Source organism: Centropristis striata, chromosome 6 (assembly GCF_030273125.1).
Source record: "Centropristis striata isolate RG_2023a ecotype Rhode Island chromosome 6, C.striata_1.0, whole genome shotgun sequence".
Classification (NCBI taxonomy): domain Eukaryota; kingdom Metazoa; phylum Chordata; class Actinopteri; order Perciformes; family Serranidae; genus Centropristis; species Centropristis striata.
The window spans coordinates 19,747,188-19,765,202 of NC_081522.1; the positions used below are offsets into that span (position 1 = coordinate 19,747,188).

The 18,015-nt window shown below is 42.6% G+C and overlaps 1 protein-coding gene across 2 annotated transcripts in view; it reads left to right on the forward strand.

The window, feature by feature from the left end:
- The first annotated feature begins 1,075 nt into the window (after positions 1-1,075).
- dusp8a (dual specificity phosphatase 8a) overlaps positions 1,076-18,015 on the forward strand; it is a 45,808-nt gene continuing 28,868 nt past the window's right edge. Inside the window, exons 1-2 of one of the 2 annotated variants that reach the window (XM_059335192.1) lie at positions 1,076-1,376; positions 7,758-8,160. In XM_059335192.1, the coding sequence (XP_059191175.1) occupies positions 7,924-8,160 (237 nt within the window). In that variant the 5' untranslated portion in view covers positions 1,076-1,376; positions 7,758-7,923. Of the gene's footprint in view, positions 1,377-1,555; positions 1,666-7,757; positions 8,161-18,015 lie in introns of those variants that run through there. The other variant, XM_059335191.1, reaches the window with a different exon arrangement.

Below are 18,015 nucleotides of genomic sequence, written 5' to 3' on the forward strand. Positions count from 1 at the left end.
ATTCAAACACCCACTTATTACAACTGTTTTATTCAGTGGTTAGTGCAAATGTGATACTGTCTATAAATCAATGTTGATTTTTTAAAACAATATCTAAAATCAGAAAATGTTTTTGAAATAATCTTGATCTATTTATCTTAAAGCCCCTCCATAGCAATAATACACCCACACAGATGTTTTCACTTATATTCTCTGATTAGAGCTTTTCACAGACTGTTGTTGATTGACATCCCCCTCGCTCTCCGGTTAGTTCTGTGGTGAGAAATTGCACCTCTATCATTCTTTTTAATACAAAAGAATAAATTGGTGAATGAGGGGTGTGGGTGTGAGTGGCCTTTAAATCATTGTAAATGATAAATGCTGCAAGATCTGTAAAATTTCTGTGAATTTTATAGCAATCTTGAAGCAAATAAATAACTCAAATTATCATTTTAAGGGATTATTAGAATTAGAATCAGCTTTAATGGCCAAATACATGTACACATCAACAAATTTGACTACAGTCTGTTGCTGTTCTCAATGTACATGCACACACACACACACACACACACACACACACACACACACGCACACACACACATAAACAGACAGACAGACAGACAGTACCCATATGTAAACAACACTCTGTAGGAGTTTGTAGGACAGTGGGACAATTGTGCAATGGTGCAGAGTGCAAAGGGTGCTGTATAAGTATAGTGAATGATACATGTAATGCATGAGATTGCGGATATGTATCAATATATACGGTGTACACAGCATGTTTAAGTGATACTTACATGTTTATATTATATATTTAAAACGACATAATTTCCTGGTAATTTGCATTAGTGGGACTGTTTCATTGTTATGGCAGCACAGGGACTAAACGAGTCACTGCGCGTCTCCTTTAAAAAGCCGAACTGTCCCTTTAATCCGCGGATCAGAACGTTGACGTCATCCAGCCCCTGAGCCGCCTGCGCTGATTGGGTAGAGGTGACGTCAACCTCATATTTTTTCCTTTTTTTCCTCCCCCTACTGAACCATGACCTCATCGCTTTAGTTCAAGAAAGTGCTAAAGTGCACCTTCTGTAACTACCCCCTCCCCAACTCCCACACACACTAACTGTTTTAGCTAATACCTAGCCTAGCAAAGCTAATCTATCCCTCTACGAGCTGACCACCTATTCCGGTCAGTGAAACGGCTGAAGGAGCGGTTTGTATCCTGTCACCGCGCTCTCATGTCTCGTTTGCTCCTGGCGCCGTCACCCCCTGTCAGCTGCACGCTCCCCCGCCTCACAGCCAGGTAAACACCGGCCAGCCCCATGAAGACACCGCCGCTGTCCCCTCACACATGGAGGCCAGTTGAATAGCACACAGGAGCCGCGTGGAGCCCCGAGGTGAGTGTGTGTATGTGTGTTTATTAGCAGAAACGAGATGTGTTGTTATCAAGTGCGTTGCTACCCACAGTGCTAGTTTACGGTAGCTGCGCTTGCTCGCTATCCTTGCTTGTGCTCGTGCCCCCCCTGCTTCTGCGGCGAGCCTGTCAGCGCGCATCCCTCCACCCCCCCTCCCCTCCCCTTTTATGTGCGCGCCCGTCTTATTATGGGAATTAAACCCGTCCAGGCTGAAGTTATCGATTCTTTTATTTTGACAAGCATCCCATCGTTTGCCGTCCGACCATTTAAGGTAGGTAGGATGCCTGTATATGTATAATTTCTTTCTAATTACGTGCTGCTTTTTATGAACATTACAGCCTGTCCGATCAATGGAGTGGTTCGTTTTCGCATGCGGACATATCCACGCGTCATAACAACACAGTGCAGGTTTCCCACTCAAACAACGCGCAGTGAACCTTTTCAGAACTGTGTAGTTTAACATTACTTGATGCTAATTATGCAACATTTGTAAAGGCAATGGCCGCTGCGCGCATTGTGTTCTATTCTTATTTCTAATCTAGGTCGGTTTATTATAGTGCGCTACGGCCGCTCACCCTCCATCATAACGTTATCAAACAGGCCACAGTGTCCCATCTATTTCTTTGTGCTCCCCATCTCTTTATTGGTAACAATTTCTTCAGTTTTTGGGGAAGGGGTTTTCCACATTTTTATTTAGACCCTATTTATAGGCTATGTAGTGTATTTTATGCCAGCTATTCTTGGTATTATTTGCATCAGTATCCATGTCGTAATTATTGTTATGGTAGAGTCCGGGGTAGTCCCAGCTTGTTATATGACCCCACAATTTGTAGCAGCCTCCTAGGAGAGTATTGATTAGAGGGCACCAGAAGGCTTTATACCTGGTTATGTTGTTTACAGTATGATGATGCTTGTGCTCCACCAGGGCTCTGACTAGGAATTGATTTTTTCAAATTACATGATCACTGTAACAGCACTTCTCATGTTGCACTATTTTTTTCCATGTGTGCCATTTCTGTATTGCACACTCCAGCCCCGTCACTCTACTGACCCTATTTGTGATGATCACATTTATTATTTACATTCAGCTGCTGGAATATATCACCACATTCAGTAGGCATCCATACAAAGTGTTTTTTTTTTCATTAAATTTGAATTCAAGCGTGACAAAAACTATATTTGGATGTCCCTGTACTGTTACAATATTAATCATATAATGTTAATATTGATGATTGTATGGCAGCTTTCATACAAGAAATGCAGCACAAAGTGCTTTTCAATAAGACAATTACAGAAGCAATGAGATGATATGGTAGTTGATATCAAGATCATACTTAATTTTTGTGATGAAATAAAAAAAAACTGGAACAACTTAAACAGTTAATTTATTAGTCTATTGACCGAAAAATTTAATTGCCACTATATTGACATTTTTTCCTTATGTTATGATAAACTCATACTGACCTTTTATTCCATTAGAAAAAAAACTGATAAAAAAAGGATTTATTAAAGTGTAAAATGTGTTTTGTTATTATTAGTATTATACTTATACTTATATTAAGCTGTCAGTAAATAGGCTAGGAATACTCTTATCAGACAAGTTACCTAATAACTAATCCAGCAGTGTTTGAAAGCATATCAGCACTTCCAAATGTGATCTCTACTTCTTTTTAAGATATTTTTTGGCCATTTTTGGGCTTTATTGATAGGACAGAGTGAAGGGGGAGACAGAGGGGAAGACATGCAGGAAAGGGCTCCGAGTTGGATTCGAACCCGGGCCGGGGCCGCCCGCTTACAAGGACAATGCCTCTATGATACGCGCTCCACCAGGTGTGCCACCGGGAACGCCCCGATCTCTAATCTATAAATCTATAAATTGGTGACCCTATAACCCCTTAGCAGCCCTGTGTTGACAGTGCTTGCTCGAATACCTGCAGAATCCCTTGTTGTGGTCACATGTCCTCAAAGGAGACGGTGTGCAAACATGCAGTTGCAAGCTTTTAGTTCATGAGAGAGCTTGTGTCACAGACTGAAGGGCATGAGATGCTTTTATGATGTCATTGTTTGTGGTCTAAACAAAAACTCATGTCTCTCATTGTATGAAATAAAGAGCCAGCTTTATATCAGTCTGGCGGCTGTGGCCACAGGTGACGTTATGCAGCGAGTTAATGAATAACCGGGATGGTATTACATCAGCGTTGGTTGCCCTCCAGTTGCTCTCTTTGTGTTTGCCTCTCTTGCTGATGTCTGATATAGCATTATTGAGCCATCATCAAGCTTAGCTCATAGTTTCTTATGAAGGGCCTATGAATATGTCTGCATGTTTTTTTTCCATTTTACGGAGATAGGGCTACTTCCCCAACTTTTTAAAATAACCTATTACAAAGAAGCTTTTGTCATTATCAGTCTTTTCTTATCAGCTGTAAAGAGAGCAACAGTAAAGTCTGTTGATGATTTGTATGACTGTATTCTTTAAAAGAAAAAAGGTAAATTGTAAAAAGTATCACACCTGTTTTGTACAGCAGGTTAGTTATGAGAATGCCAAGGTTATTCATGCGTCATACTTTTTCTGTGGTTAGATTTTAGATACAACCTTCTTTTTTTTGCAATCCTTGCATTTAGCATTCATGGTTCTCATACTTTTAGTCATGCACAACTGGAAGTCCCAGTACTTTTGAGGCACTGTAGATAAATTCTGATATTCAAATTCCCCAACAAGATAAAAAATAAACTTTAATACGATCCTGTTGATCCAGTTCTTCTGCCTTCAGCTTAGTCAAGGTGTAACTGCATTGCTTCATCTTCAAGGTGAACAACCTTCTCCGCCTACATCTGTGGACTATGTGAACTTGTTTGCACACAGACTGCATTTTTGGAAAAGCAGTCAAGATGATGTTGTTTTTCAGTCAGCTCAGGACAGATGTAGAAGAAAAAAGTTAGGCTAGATTTGCTGTCTCAGACTAGAGTAGAATGGGTCAGACCAGCAGAGAACAAGTCTCTTAGTCATACAGCTAAAGTTGTGATCTATGTTGTATGTATTGTATCTATTTTAGCTCTCTCCCCTCTTGTACCCTGATCCAGCATCAGCACCAGTAGCATCCCATCACCGTCACCCTCCCCGTGCCCCCTGCTCACTCCAACCGGGCTGTTTCTATGGCAACAACAGAATCTGCTCCGGGCCTGTACACACTGTCTCTGCCGCTCTGCTTTCTCTCCTCTCGGCTTGTTTTCCTCTGTTGAGCCAGAGCCTCACAGCAAGCTCCTGGCTGCTGCCTATTTTAGTGCAAGGAGCTTGTTTGTTTTTCCTCCTTATTGTTCCTGATGGGAGAAGAAAAGATAGTTTTGCATAAGGGGTCGGGTCGAAGTTGTTATGCTGAGTAAGCATACTGAGGTCTGTGCTCCCTCTCTGTATCATTCATCATCTTATTTCTGTCCTTGCCAATATTCTGATATGCTCCAGTATCTTTCTCTCTCTCTCTCTGTCCTTAATTTTCTCCTATTATTTCCTCTCTTTATTCCCCATCACGTCCACACAAACAGGCTACACTGACAGGGAGGTTGTCGTAGCATGATTGTGTAGCGACGTAGAAAGATGCAGTCTCTCCCTCTCACTACCACCACATGTAAACCTGCACACTCCTCCCCTCCCCGTACCCGTTCACTGCACAAGAGCAAGAAAGAGAGTGATAGAGGAGGAAGGAGGGATTCTGAGAGAAATAGTGAGAGGGAGAGAGGCTGGGCGGGTGGTGGGAGAGCAGTCGCCATTAGACATATGCAGCGTCAGATGTTGAGCTCAGCAGCAGGGAAACAGAAAAAGAAAGAGAAAGATTCACACCCCTGGAAGCTGTGTTGTTAGCTGTTTGGCTAAAGGGCTCCGCGCCACATAAGGTATGATATAACAGGTGATGGGGCAGGTCGTAATGGAGCATGCAGGGGCTGTTTCTGGTAGGGGAGCGCTGGCGTTGCAGCACGTCTTAATATTTCTGCAAAATGCCTTTTGGGGTGTGCATTGTGGGAAAAGTGGGGTAATGTCACTATGTCAGTGTGTGCTGTGTCGATGCAGGTCACAAAATTGTGCTTTGCTTAAAGTATTAATGTAGAAATCCGCAACCAGTCATCACTATGACACAGACAGACAGATTAGATCAGATTAACTGGATTTATTTGTCTGTGTTTCTTTCTTAAGATATAAGCTAGCTGCATTATGTTTGTGCAGAGTACTGCCTGTACTACCTTCAGTATTCATTGACTGACTTTATTATCATGTTTTATTTAACCAAGACGTCTCTGTTATGGCTTTGTTTGTGTCTGCACACCCATGCCTCTACTGTAGCTACCTTCCAATACAGCAGCAGTTTGGCTGTGTTTACAGTGCAGGCAGTTGTTACTGTCTATCTAGATGTTGGTCCATGTTCCAGTGCTGCTGTTCTTGCATCAGGCAGGTTGCCAAGCAGCAACAGCATGTGTGCATCTATGTTCAGACTTGGCCAGCAGCAGCCCATAGAAGATACAGGCCTCAGTGCGCGTGATAGAATATTATTTTGTAGAAGGCTTATGCACAGCTTTTTTCTGTTTATAAATGGCACTGCAACACATCTCATGTCGTCACATTATCTAAGTTTGGTGCAGCTGCAAGTTAGTTTATTTCTCTTCCTCCTCTTTTTCTGTCCCTCAGCTTCCTCTTTTAAGCAGTTTCTTTCTTTTCATCTCTTTCCTCCCTGCTCCATCTTCACAATTGTCCCCTCCCTTACCTTGAGCTGGCTGAGTTGCTAGGCTGGAGAGATCCTCACTGAATAACATCCTTTGCTACCTCCTCCCTCCCCCTCTCTGCACGGCGGTGGTGTCAGAACAGAGGTGAAAAGTTGCAGAGCAGAGCTGCCTGGACGTCTTCCCAAGACACTCCTGATCAGAAGACACATTTTCTCCACATCTCCTCTCTCTCAGTCTCTGTTTCCTCGCCCACCTTCTCACCACTGCTCTGGTCTTGTTCTCCTTTACATAGACAGCTCTCTTCTGTTTCTGTTGTGAGCATAACAGGACATATTTTTTGTTTTCTATTTTGCCATTCCGCCCTTTGTTTTTATCTTTAATTTATGAAGCGGGCATATGTGTTGCTGATACAATTAATTTGATAGTGTCTTAAATCCTGCCAACACTTTTGTGTTTTTCTCCTTTATCTCCCTCAGCTCTGAATTTCTACACTGTTATCAGTACTACTCTCCCTTTTCAATCGAGGTTTAAACCTCCATTTAGGCTTTAGGGTAAATGAGAGGAGGCCCATTCATTCTTCATGACACCATGTGCCTGTAGATGAATAAAACAACATGACTGCATTCACATTCTGACCTTCTCACTTGTCGCATGACACCTCGCTGACCAAAAAAATATCTTCAATTACACATTGTTTTTATATATTTATGTTAAAAGAAATGGCACTGTAGTTTTTTTGAGGCTCATATATAGCGAAGCCTACTTTTTTTCCCACACACACTTGCAGCCATTGATCTGTGTGTGTCTCAAGCGCAATCTCCAAGAGCTGTGGTAAACGTGAGCAGGGAGGGTATCACAGTGATTAGTAGTGATAGATAGGAGGAGGCAGTTCATCAAGTTTATGGACAGCTTTCTGCAACACACACACACTCAAATTCCCAAACACATTCACACGCACACATACACAGGATGTCACACAGGCCGTTTGCCTGTGTCCAGACCTGCTCTCTGAATTCCCCTGGCTTAATTTATCTCACGCCCTCAGTTTCCTGTTTCATGAGCTACCAAGAGACCCTCGATCAACAACAACCAACCTTCACACACACTCATGCGGACCCGCATACACACACGTTTTATTGTTGTGCATGTCTATCTAAAGTCTCTGGCTTTCTGTTTGGACTTGTGATATTCCTTCAGATCTCACGACTGATAAATCCCAGTGGATGATCCAGTTGGCTTTTAAGCCTTTAAATAACTTTTATATTCATGTTTAGCATTGTTGCTATTTTTAAAATTCCAGGTGCTCAAAGTCTGCCAATAAAAGACGATACAAATGCATAAAAATACAAAGTGCACTTGACTGTGGTTTGGAAGTGAATGCAAAATAAAGTCTGTCATCGGCGCTTTGTAGCAGTGGGGTTTGAATAATTATATTTGTTGCATTGGTACGTGGACTGAAGGATGTAAAGTGATCATGCTCTTGATGTCTGATCATCAGCTGTCTCATAATTAGCATTTCATAACTCACAGAATGACACTGCAGCCAATAATAGCATTGAAATAAGCCGCTGAATGCCATGCTTTCTTACAGTAGCATGATTCTCTTCTAAAATAATATTATAAGAATTTTTCTCTTTGTCTCTTTTTTTTCAGGCACCATGGATCTCTCAGCGCCTTCTTCGGTGGTAGCCCTCCTTCACTGACCTCACCTCCTCCTCCCCACCTCTTCCTCCACCTTTCCCTCTCTCATCTACCCCTCTTCCACCACACCCCATCCCTTACCACCCCGTGTCTGTGACCACTCCGCCCCTCCTACATCATGGCAGGGGAGAAAGGTCCGACTAAGCGAAGCGCCATGGACATCAAGCGCCTGGCGAGCCTCATCCAAAGAGGAACAGGCCGCTTGCTGGTGATTGACAGCAGGACGTTTTCTGAGTACAATGCATCGCACGTGCAAGGTGCGGTCAACGTCTGCTGCTCCAAGCTGGTGAAGAGGCGACTGCAGCAGGACAAGGTGTCTGTCACTGAGCTGCTGCAACCCAACGGCAAGGTGAAGGTGAGTTAAGGCTCAGCAGATCTGGCAGTTGATGTTTTTTGTGTGGTAGGATGAGATGCCTGTGATTAGAGAGCCTTTCCTATTAGTGCTAGGCTGGATTCAAAGTGTCTGTGTGGCAACCTTCCACCTTGATGAGAAGGACAAGACACTGGATCCCTACCATCCTAATAATCCAGCACATAATCCCAGGGAATTGTTGTTTTTACTTTATGCACAAATAAGATGATTTATTTGTCAATCAACACAAGCAGGTTTACACAAAGCAATGCACAAGGAAGTAAAGTGTTTGGGGGATAAAATGCTTTGGGAACCTCTTCCACAGACTCACACACACACAGTTAAAAATCAGATTATTTGACTTTAAAAAATGCATCTGTACTTTCTCTGTGACTTTCAAAGAAAAGTCACGTGACTCTTCTTCCAAATGAGGGTTGGGAATTGAAATGGTGCCTTTACAGTACAGTACTTTGGGACAAGTCAGCATAATCTTGCTTGTTGGCAGAAGCCGCAGAATCAGCACGGGAATGCAAAACAGGAATGCAGCAAGGACTTCTGTGATTAAATATCCAGATGAGGAATTCTTTGTTTAAATGGACAAAGAGACACAGGAAATATGTTGGTCTTCAGTAGATTCAACAAGTTGGGTGGGGTAGCAGGAGCAAAGCCTTTCCTCAAACCAGAGGTCTCAGATTCAAGTTTTCATGTCAACAATTGTTGAGCCTGCTGAAGTGTCTTTGAGCATGCCACTGGCACCCTAACATCCCCATGGGTTTCTCAGAACATTTCTAACAGCCTTAACTGTGTACCACTGTACTGGCCTCCTCTTGGCTAGCCCAAACCTGTACCACATCAGTGAGTGCTATATTTGGCGGGCAGGCGGGCATACTGTAGGTTTGTTGCTTATCAGTGGCCCTGAAATCGGATCCTCCCGTTTTCCATGACTTCTCCTCCGAATATGACAACCTTTTTTCCATGGCCTGTCCACCCGTGGCACGCTGACTCCTGTATTTTTAGTCGCTGTGTGAAACTGAAGGAACTCTTGAGAGGAGAAACCTAAGCGGGGAGGTGGGGGAGAAGTTTGTGTGTTTTATGTTCGGAATGCGGTTTGTGCGCTCACATACAGTAGTATGCATGTGCATGCATCAGACAACAGTTTTACACGATATGACAAATAGAAAGTGCTGGAGATGGCAGATGAGATCACTCTTCCTGGTTGCATTCACTCTCCAAATGTTATTTTTAGGTGTTCATTTAACTTTTAAACATGGTACGCCCAACACAATAAAATGCTGAATTACAGTTCGATGACACAGAACAGGTGACTGGAATTTTTTTCTTAGGTGTGACACATTTTGTTTGAATGGCAGCATAATGTGCTGTTGTTTTTGTTGTTTTACTTCCTGGTTACCAGGAGTCTGACCTGTAACACATCTCGGTCTACTTATAATTTTGATTTATGGCCTGCTCCTATTTTATGCCCTTTAGATACTGTATCTGTCCTGCAGTTGTAGGGAACAAACTGACTCTGTGTTTCCATTTGGTGCACAGCTAGAGTACGTTAATCACCAAAAACACGCCCTGCCCACCAAATGGCAAATAATTACACATTATTGCTTTAGATTATTGCTTTGCCGCTCCCATTGGATTACAGTTCACACTTGTAGGTGACTGACACTCTCCTTATGGTTAGATGGAAAATGGAGGAGAACTGTGGATTATTGTTAACTTTCTCAAGTTAAATGACCTTTGGTTCAGCTAATAGCATCTGTATAATTGGTATATTGGCTGAGAGTCCCCATGCGCCTGCTGTTTCTCACCAACTCTCTGTTATACCAATTAGTTTTAATTCAGCTTTATTGCAAGGACTTCTGGCAGTGAAACCCACATGCCTTTCTTCTCACTCAAAATGAACCACTATAAAATGGACAAGGATCTTGTGTAACACCTCTTGTATTAGTGCATTCTGTCAGCCTGAGTTACATGTACCTGGATACAAAAGATGCTGCAAAGCCTGAAGGCCACACGGGAGATCCTGCATCTTAGAATGTGTGCCTCATCCCAACCAAAAGATTCAGTCTTGCTCAGATAATGGTTTTATTTTGGGTGGTGATGATGCATGACCTACTCTTGTAGTCTATGGCTAGAAAAACAAAACAAGAACAAAAGGAAAGCTGGAGAGGTTGAACAAGCTGGAGCTAGAGAGCTGTGAAGTGTGAGAGGTTTTGGATCTAGTCAGACTTTGAGTTTCATTACTTGAGTCAGTTTTATGTTGGGTCTATTGGGTTCGACTCTGTGTGGGGCCCTGTGGTTGGCAGGTCTCACACTGTGGCACCCCGTAGAGCTGTGCTTCCTCTTGATTTCTCTCACTTTCAATCTCATGACAGCTCTGTCTGTCCGTCTCCCACAACCAAAGCCTGCAGCTTCCCATCACCAGCCCATTCCTTCATTTATTCCTTTTTTCTCTCCTTCCTATCTCGTGTTGCCCCATGGCTGGTTTGTTATTATCCATTCCCCACCCCCAGTAAAGAGGATAAGACTTGCGATTAATGCTAGGCTGGATAAAGCTGGAACTAGCCGTGTGAGAGAGGAGGGCCCGACCGACCCAGACTCTTTTGTTATTGGCTAAGCATGACATCATCCCTTTTGTGCGGCCACTGGCAGGCCGCGGGCTGGGCACGTGCAGACGGGCTGTACGGTGTTAAAGCCGGCTCCCAGCTAACCCCTCACACACACACACACACCATCCTCTCTACCCCCCACATGGCTCTGAGCATCGCCAGGAGCCGCCTCAGCCAGCCAAGACAGCAAAGGACACCATTGTGGCTCTTTGTTGGGGAAGTGAATGCAGGAAGCGGGAGAGCAGCACTGAGGGTATTCATGGTTGGGCTGCTGCCTCCGCCTCCTCCCTGGCTGCCTCCCGCCTCACATCCCATTGAGCACTAATAGCCTGCATCCCCCAAGGCGCTGCACTCACCCTCTTTCATAGAAGCTCCCAACGCTTCAGTTAACTGAGCTGAATGAACATCCATGACCAGCTCAGCAGCAATCAAAATGGTGTCCTCTTTCTTCTCCCTTTCACTTTCCCTTTTTTTCATTAATGCTCTCTATTAATGTGGGTCAGAGAAAGCTGGATACAGTAGGTTAGGTGGTGATGGACCTCTGCTGGGAGAGAGATGGCACTGGCTTAATCGGCAATGGGGCTTCCTCGTGCCTTTTCTGACAGGCTGGAGGGCAGGCGGCTGGTTTCTTGGCTTAAGCCTGGCTAATCCATGCTGCTGTGATGGGGACAGCCGGCCAGGAAGGCCTGACAGATGGACCAGAGGTTTTCACTACCAGCAGCCAGCCTGGGGAAGCACCCTTCCTCCTGTATGCAGGCATGGAAGCCAGACCTCTGATGAATGGGATCCAGAATAGTAGAAAGACTTCGGCAGGCTGCTCATAGAGACAGACGTTACTCTTCCAAGCTGTCACATGCTGGAACCTAAATATTTATAATCACAAGTCATCTCCAGTCAAGTATGGTTGTCCTCCTGTGGGTAAAATTGATTATTTGTGGGTCTTCAGATGGCTCTAGAGGCCACTCCTGGATACACAGGGTCTATTGCAGTGTGGGCAGTGGTGTATTTGTAGTTGGAGGAGCAATTTTGGTGGTGGGTATCTTCCTGAGTTACCTTTTTTCTTCCATGGCACAGTGGAGGTCCTTATCCTGTTGTACTGTGCCTTCATAAGTTGTCCTCATCTAGAGGTTCCTGTCACAGGCCATCTCTTCCCAGTTGTTGAGGTTGAAGCATTTTTATCCTTGTGCTTCCCCTCCCTAACTTGGCCATAGAGGGCTTTTTTGGGGGGACAGAAGTTTTGCATGGATTATATGGCCTGTCTATCACAGCTGGTGTCGAGTGAGAGTTCTGGACATGCGTGGTAGGTTGGCACTCCTCCACGATGATGCTGTTTGCTAACCTGTCGTCCCAATTGGCCCTGAGGGTCTTCTCTTGGCATCGCTGGCGATATTGTTCCAGGGCTTTGATCTGCCTGGTAAATAAAAACAAAATGGTCTCATAAAATGTGAAGAAAGAAAAAAAGTCTGACACCAGTTTTATACTTTTTTAGTATAACTGTACACATTTGACACCTTCGTACAATTTCTCTCTTTCTCCAAACAACTTAATTGCCTTGTTAACTCATCTTAAAACAGACTTAATTAAAACCATCTTAGGGAAGTGATAAGTATGTGTATTTTAAAGAATCATCTGTTGTTTTACTATATTAACTTGAAGATAAATTTAAACAAATAATCAACAGATTAATATATAATAAAGATAATTGTTGCCACACTCTTATGGTTTGCCTGTTGTATCATGCCTCTTACACATTAATTATTTGTGCGATTGTTTACAGTAAAGTCCCACACCTGTAATTACACTCGAGTATGTCTGCAAGTGTTGTGTTACCAACATATTAGTCATGATAATGAACAGTAGCCCAATTATTGTTGTTCGGTGTAATGGCCATGTAGCAATAAAGAGAGCCAGGCAATGGGTCTGTGATCTTGTCTGTGATCTTAATTGGTAGGATTGGCTGAGTCCCCTGCTGCCGAGCACAGGGGGAGACTGCACATGACACACTAATACATTTATGCAACGAAGAAGATCCCCATCAATTTCACTTATGTTATGTTTATCATTCTCCTAAGGCTGTAATGATACATGATGGGAAATGCAAGGCTGAGTATTACTGCGATTGTGTAAAAATAAACTTTCCTGTGTCAGACACACGGCTTAGACTGTGATCATGTCTTTGGAAAACACCCTACAGTTTTCACATTGTCCTGGACACAGAAATTTCCAGTAACCACAGTGCAACATTTCAAAATGAAGGACAAAACATGAGTGTTTCATGTGTCTTGACAGCAGCAGCAGAACGGAGAACTTAGTTGATGACTCACTGTGTGGATTGTTTCCCTGATTACCCAGAGGGCAAACTCAGGGAATTTTTTGTATGTTTCATTCACATTTTTCCTTATGCCAAGTTCAAACAAAGACGCTGGAGCCAGCAGTGGTTTTTCTACAGAGCCGGATATGTCATGTGTTTGCTTTGATGAGGTCATGGCATGAATCATTGTTTGCTTTAAAGATCCTACTGTTTGACATAGACACACACTCACAAACTGTATGTAGTTTTAGACATAACCCACTACACCATGAGGAAAGAGTAATATTTACGTTAAAAACTTGTTTTTAGTGCAGGATGTAAATGGAGAGGATGATTCATAGATAATTTGCAGATATGAAATGTGGCTTTCATTGTATGCAAAGTGAGGAGGATGACACTGTATAACCGGATCTACAGCATGCATGTGCTCTTTGTAGACAACTATTTAGTCTGTGTGTGACAGAGACAGACAGAGAAATTGTGTATGTAAATGTTTACAGGCATTACTTGCATCTGAATGTGTAACAGTGTGTGTGGCCTGGTGTGTTTGTATATGAGTGTTTGTTAAACGTCCCCTATATTCAGTGGTGTGAGGGTGTGAGCAGATCAGGTGACCACATCTCTGAAATGATCAGTGATGACCTCACACTGCACATGCACAGAGGCATCGGGGACTTTCAACACCCTGCCACATCTTCACATCCTTGTCTCAAACACACACACACACACACACACACACGCACACAAGGTTTGATACTGTACTGTAGTGGCAATTTTGTCCGAAAATAATAACAAAATTAAACTTAAAACAAACGTAATCAAAATGCCACTGATGCACCATGAGCGTGTGGTGTACGCAGGCAAAGAAGGTGATGATTGTTAGTTCCAAAGGTTTATTTTATCCATTGCGAGCAAGCAAACAAAAAGAACAAAGAAACATGGCTCCTGCTGCCTCTCTTCGCGCTGGTAAAAAAACATTGGCCCACCCCGGTGCATGACGGCCCTCTGCCCACACTCCTACCTATATAACATCAGGCGCCCATGGTGCCAAACCAAATTCCATAACACACAAAATATAATATGTAAATTAAATATGCTAAACAATAATGATGATTAAACTAAACAATTAACTAGCAAACCCAAAATATTATCAAAATAAACAAACGTCTAGAATAATCAAACAATACTCATTGTTAATAATAAACTAAACAGACAACTAAATACTAACAAGAACTAAATAGCTCCAACATGTACATTTAAGGACTTTTCAACATTACTCAGTGACTTGGAAACATCATCCATTTTTAACTTTTTTAAATTGTATTTTTAACAGTGGATTTGCTTGAACTTTTAATATAATTCAATGTATAAATTATTTTAAAAATACATAAAAAAATAGATGGATGAATAAAATGTTAAATAAATAAATGCATACATTTAAATATATACATGATAAATAAATATAAGTTTGATCACAATAAATCAAATCTACCATGTTGTAATATTATATTTAATACATGAAAAATCAAAATAAATTAGACCAAAATAAATTAGAACAAATATGCCTGGAATTCCCTGCGTAGCCTGCTGCCCCTGCGCTCCGGCCCCGGATAAGCAGACGAGAATGGATGGATGGATGGATGGATGGATGGATGGATGGATGTTGTAGTGCACAACCACAACCTACTGAACACTCCTAAACCTATATTAAAGTTTTCGGTAAACTATATTCAACATATTCTAGTCAGTAACTCCACTTCAGTGCACTGGATTTATAACACAAATCACAATGAGAGCATCACAATAACACTTTTATGTCAATTAACTTGTTTTCATAATCAATTGGAGTATTCGCCAAGCCCTATTGCAACCAGTCCCTTACCCTTGAAAAAGTAAAAATAATGTTAATCCAGACTTGTTCCCTCAACCCTACTGTGTAGTTTGTGGTCATAGGGATAGTACAGTGACACACACACATCACACCTATACAGGCATACATGGAAGTGGCAGCTGCCAGTGCCAGTCAATGACATCATCTGGCCCTGAGGGGGATCTTTACAGCAGCGAGTGTATGTCACACCCTGTGTGGCGGAGACTTAAACTGACAGATCAACTGCAAGCAGAGGTCACTGGCTGTTACAGCAGGTCTTGTGTTAGTATGTAATGTAGTGTCAGGTGTTGTATGTGTTCAGTCATTAAGCCAGTTTGTGGCTACATTAACATAATAAAACTTGTGAAAATGTTTCTCTATATTAATTATTGAATAGAAGAGTGGATTGTACAGTATTTTTTGCCATTGACGAATCAATATAAGAGCTGGTTCTTGCACACAGTGCCATCTTGTGCCCTTGTTAAACAGCATTTTGACATCAAAATGTACAGTGTATTTTATTCTCCTGTGTCTACTCTTAGGCTTCACATAGCACATTAAACGCTGTTAGTTAAAGAGAGTTCTACTGCAGTCGACTTGTTTCTTTGTGGGACATCCCAGAGAGGACGCATATTGCACTTCAGGAATGTGGGGCCATTTTTAGACTGTTTGTGCTGATGTTGTGTCACAGGCCAGTTCACACACAAACACACATACTGTCCCGCTCAGCACTGACCTTGTCACTGGTCAGTAGCACTGCTGAGGTCAGGGGAAACCATGTTTCACTTTCTTGCACAAGCACTTACCGTACGCCGGGGCTGTGTTCCCACAATTCCAAAGATATCTTTTGTTGCCACTCGTCATCTATGTTTCATGGTGCGTGTGTGTGTGTGTGTGTGTGTGTGTGTGTGTGTAGACTGTTTTTATAGAGGATCACTGACAGTAAGGCCAAGCCTTGACTCGCAGCCTTCTGTCAAACCTTGTTTTTCTCCCACTCCTTTTATATTTTATAACACAAGGTCAGTAAGAAACATGCAGAGACTTCTGTCTCTTTCCCAACACCTTCATTCTTTTTCTTTTACACCCACATTTTCTCTATTGTCTTTGTCTTTATCTTACACAAGAGTACACACTTGTCCTACTGGCTGTCTTCAGTTCTGTCTCCTAACTTCCCTTGCAATCCTTTTCTCTCTTCTCCTGCTGTCTCCCTCTGCAGACAATGTGGAAAAAAACATCTCCCCCTGTGACAAATTCTTATTTCTGTCCTGCTATGATGCCAGCCTTCAGATCCTTTAGAGAAAGCTAGGGTGCTGCAGCTTTTGGTCTCCCAGTGCCACCTTCTGTCCCTCGCTGCACCCCCCCTCCCTTTTATCTCTCACTGTACAGCTGATCATGCCCCGTTACTTAACATTTCCTCTGATCACCTTCATGGGCTTCCTTTCACCCTTCTTTCCTCCTGGTTTTCCCCCCACTCTGTCTGCATGCCCCCTCCTTTTTCCTCCTCTCTCTGCCAGCGGCATTCCTTGTTTACCTGCAGTGTGCATGCACCAGAGCACCCGGGCCAGCACAGTAGTAATAGTGATGCTGTAGCACTGCAGAGGGATGAGAAATCTCTACTACTGCTGCAGTCTGACAGCCTGCCCCATGCTCCCTCGGGTCATTGACCTCTAACACTGCAGCAAACTCCATGCTTTTCATATAGTGAGCTGGAAGTGTAGCTTTGCGTCATATAAGTAGCATCTAAAGTGTAGTCGATATCATAGTATTTTTACTATCATTCACACACCTCTATTCCATATAGAGGGTTTTTTCCACACTGGCAGGGAGCACTTTCATATGGGATGAGTGCAGATGTAATTTTATCCTCATAGATAAACAATGAATGAATCCTCCACCTTTACTGAAAGATTAAATAAGTAACTGTTAAGTCTGTCCATTCATACTTAACTGTTCCTCTTTTTTACAACATGACATCATTATAAACTCCAACAATCTCAACAAAACTTGTTTCACTGATAACACAGTGCATCTCATATAATTTAAGTTATGAAATCATTATGCAGGGATAACCCACTTCTTTTTTTTTGTTTTAGCCCTGAATGTGAAACATTTGCACAGTGTAGCTGAAAACCAAGCCTGTTGAGTATGCTGTACAGTGTGTGTGTGTGTGTGTGTGTGTATTTGTGCTGTGCATGTATGTATAGTTAAAGGCCAATAATCCTCAGGCGTTAAGAATAGGCTCCCAAATTAGATCTGATCCCATTAGGATTATTGGCCAAAATTATCCAGGGCTAGTAAAGATGGAGGGAGTAGGGGACTTAAAACAAAAAATAGAAGCATTAAGATGGGAAAATAACAAATAAATGAGTGCTACAGTATTTGTTTATTTATTTTTTTATTTTGGTAGTTTTGGCCCTCCATAGCTAGCAGCCACAAGGCTGTTAAGTGTATATATATTTATATGTGAGCATTTTCTGGGCTCGATTCTGCCGCAGGTCATCTGTGTATTATTCTGAGGGATATAAAGTACCTTTATTATATAGTCGACAGTAGAGAATTGACAGGAAACGAGGGGATAGAGAGATGGGGAATGGCATGTAATAAAGTTGATTAGCCAGACTCAAACCAGGAACATTTCATTTTATGATCTGCGCCTTAACCCCTCGACCCTCAGGCTGCCTTGACAGACATCAATCTAAACCGGGAACAGAGAAATCTTTAGTGGTAACCTCTATATATATCATAACCTCTTAAAGCCAAGAAAGCAAATTGTTGGTAGTCATTCACAATCGATACTACAGATCGGGCTTACTTCCTGCTTTTCATGCCTTTATGTCAGTATTGTTTCTGGATGCAGACATGCAGAGCTAAGCCAGCTTTTACTGGACCAGAGTTAGTTGTAACCAGTCTTCAGGCTGACCTTGTCCTGTCTAAATCACCTGCATGGCTGTCCGCCCAGTCGCTGTGCCACAGCTGCTCTGTAAGCAGAAACATAATCAGGCACACACTATGTAGCTGTCCTGTGTATACCATGAGCTGTCATCATTAGTGTGCCT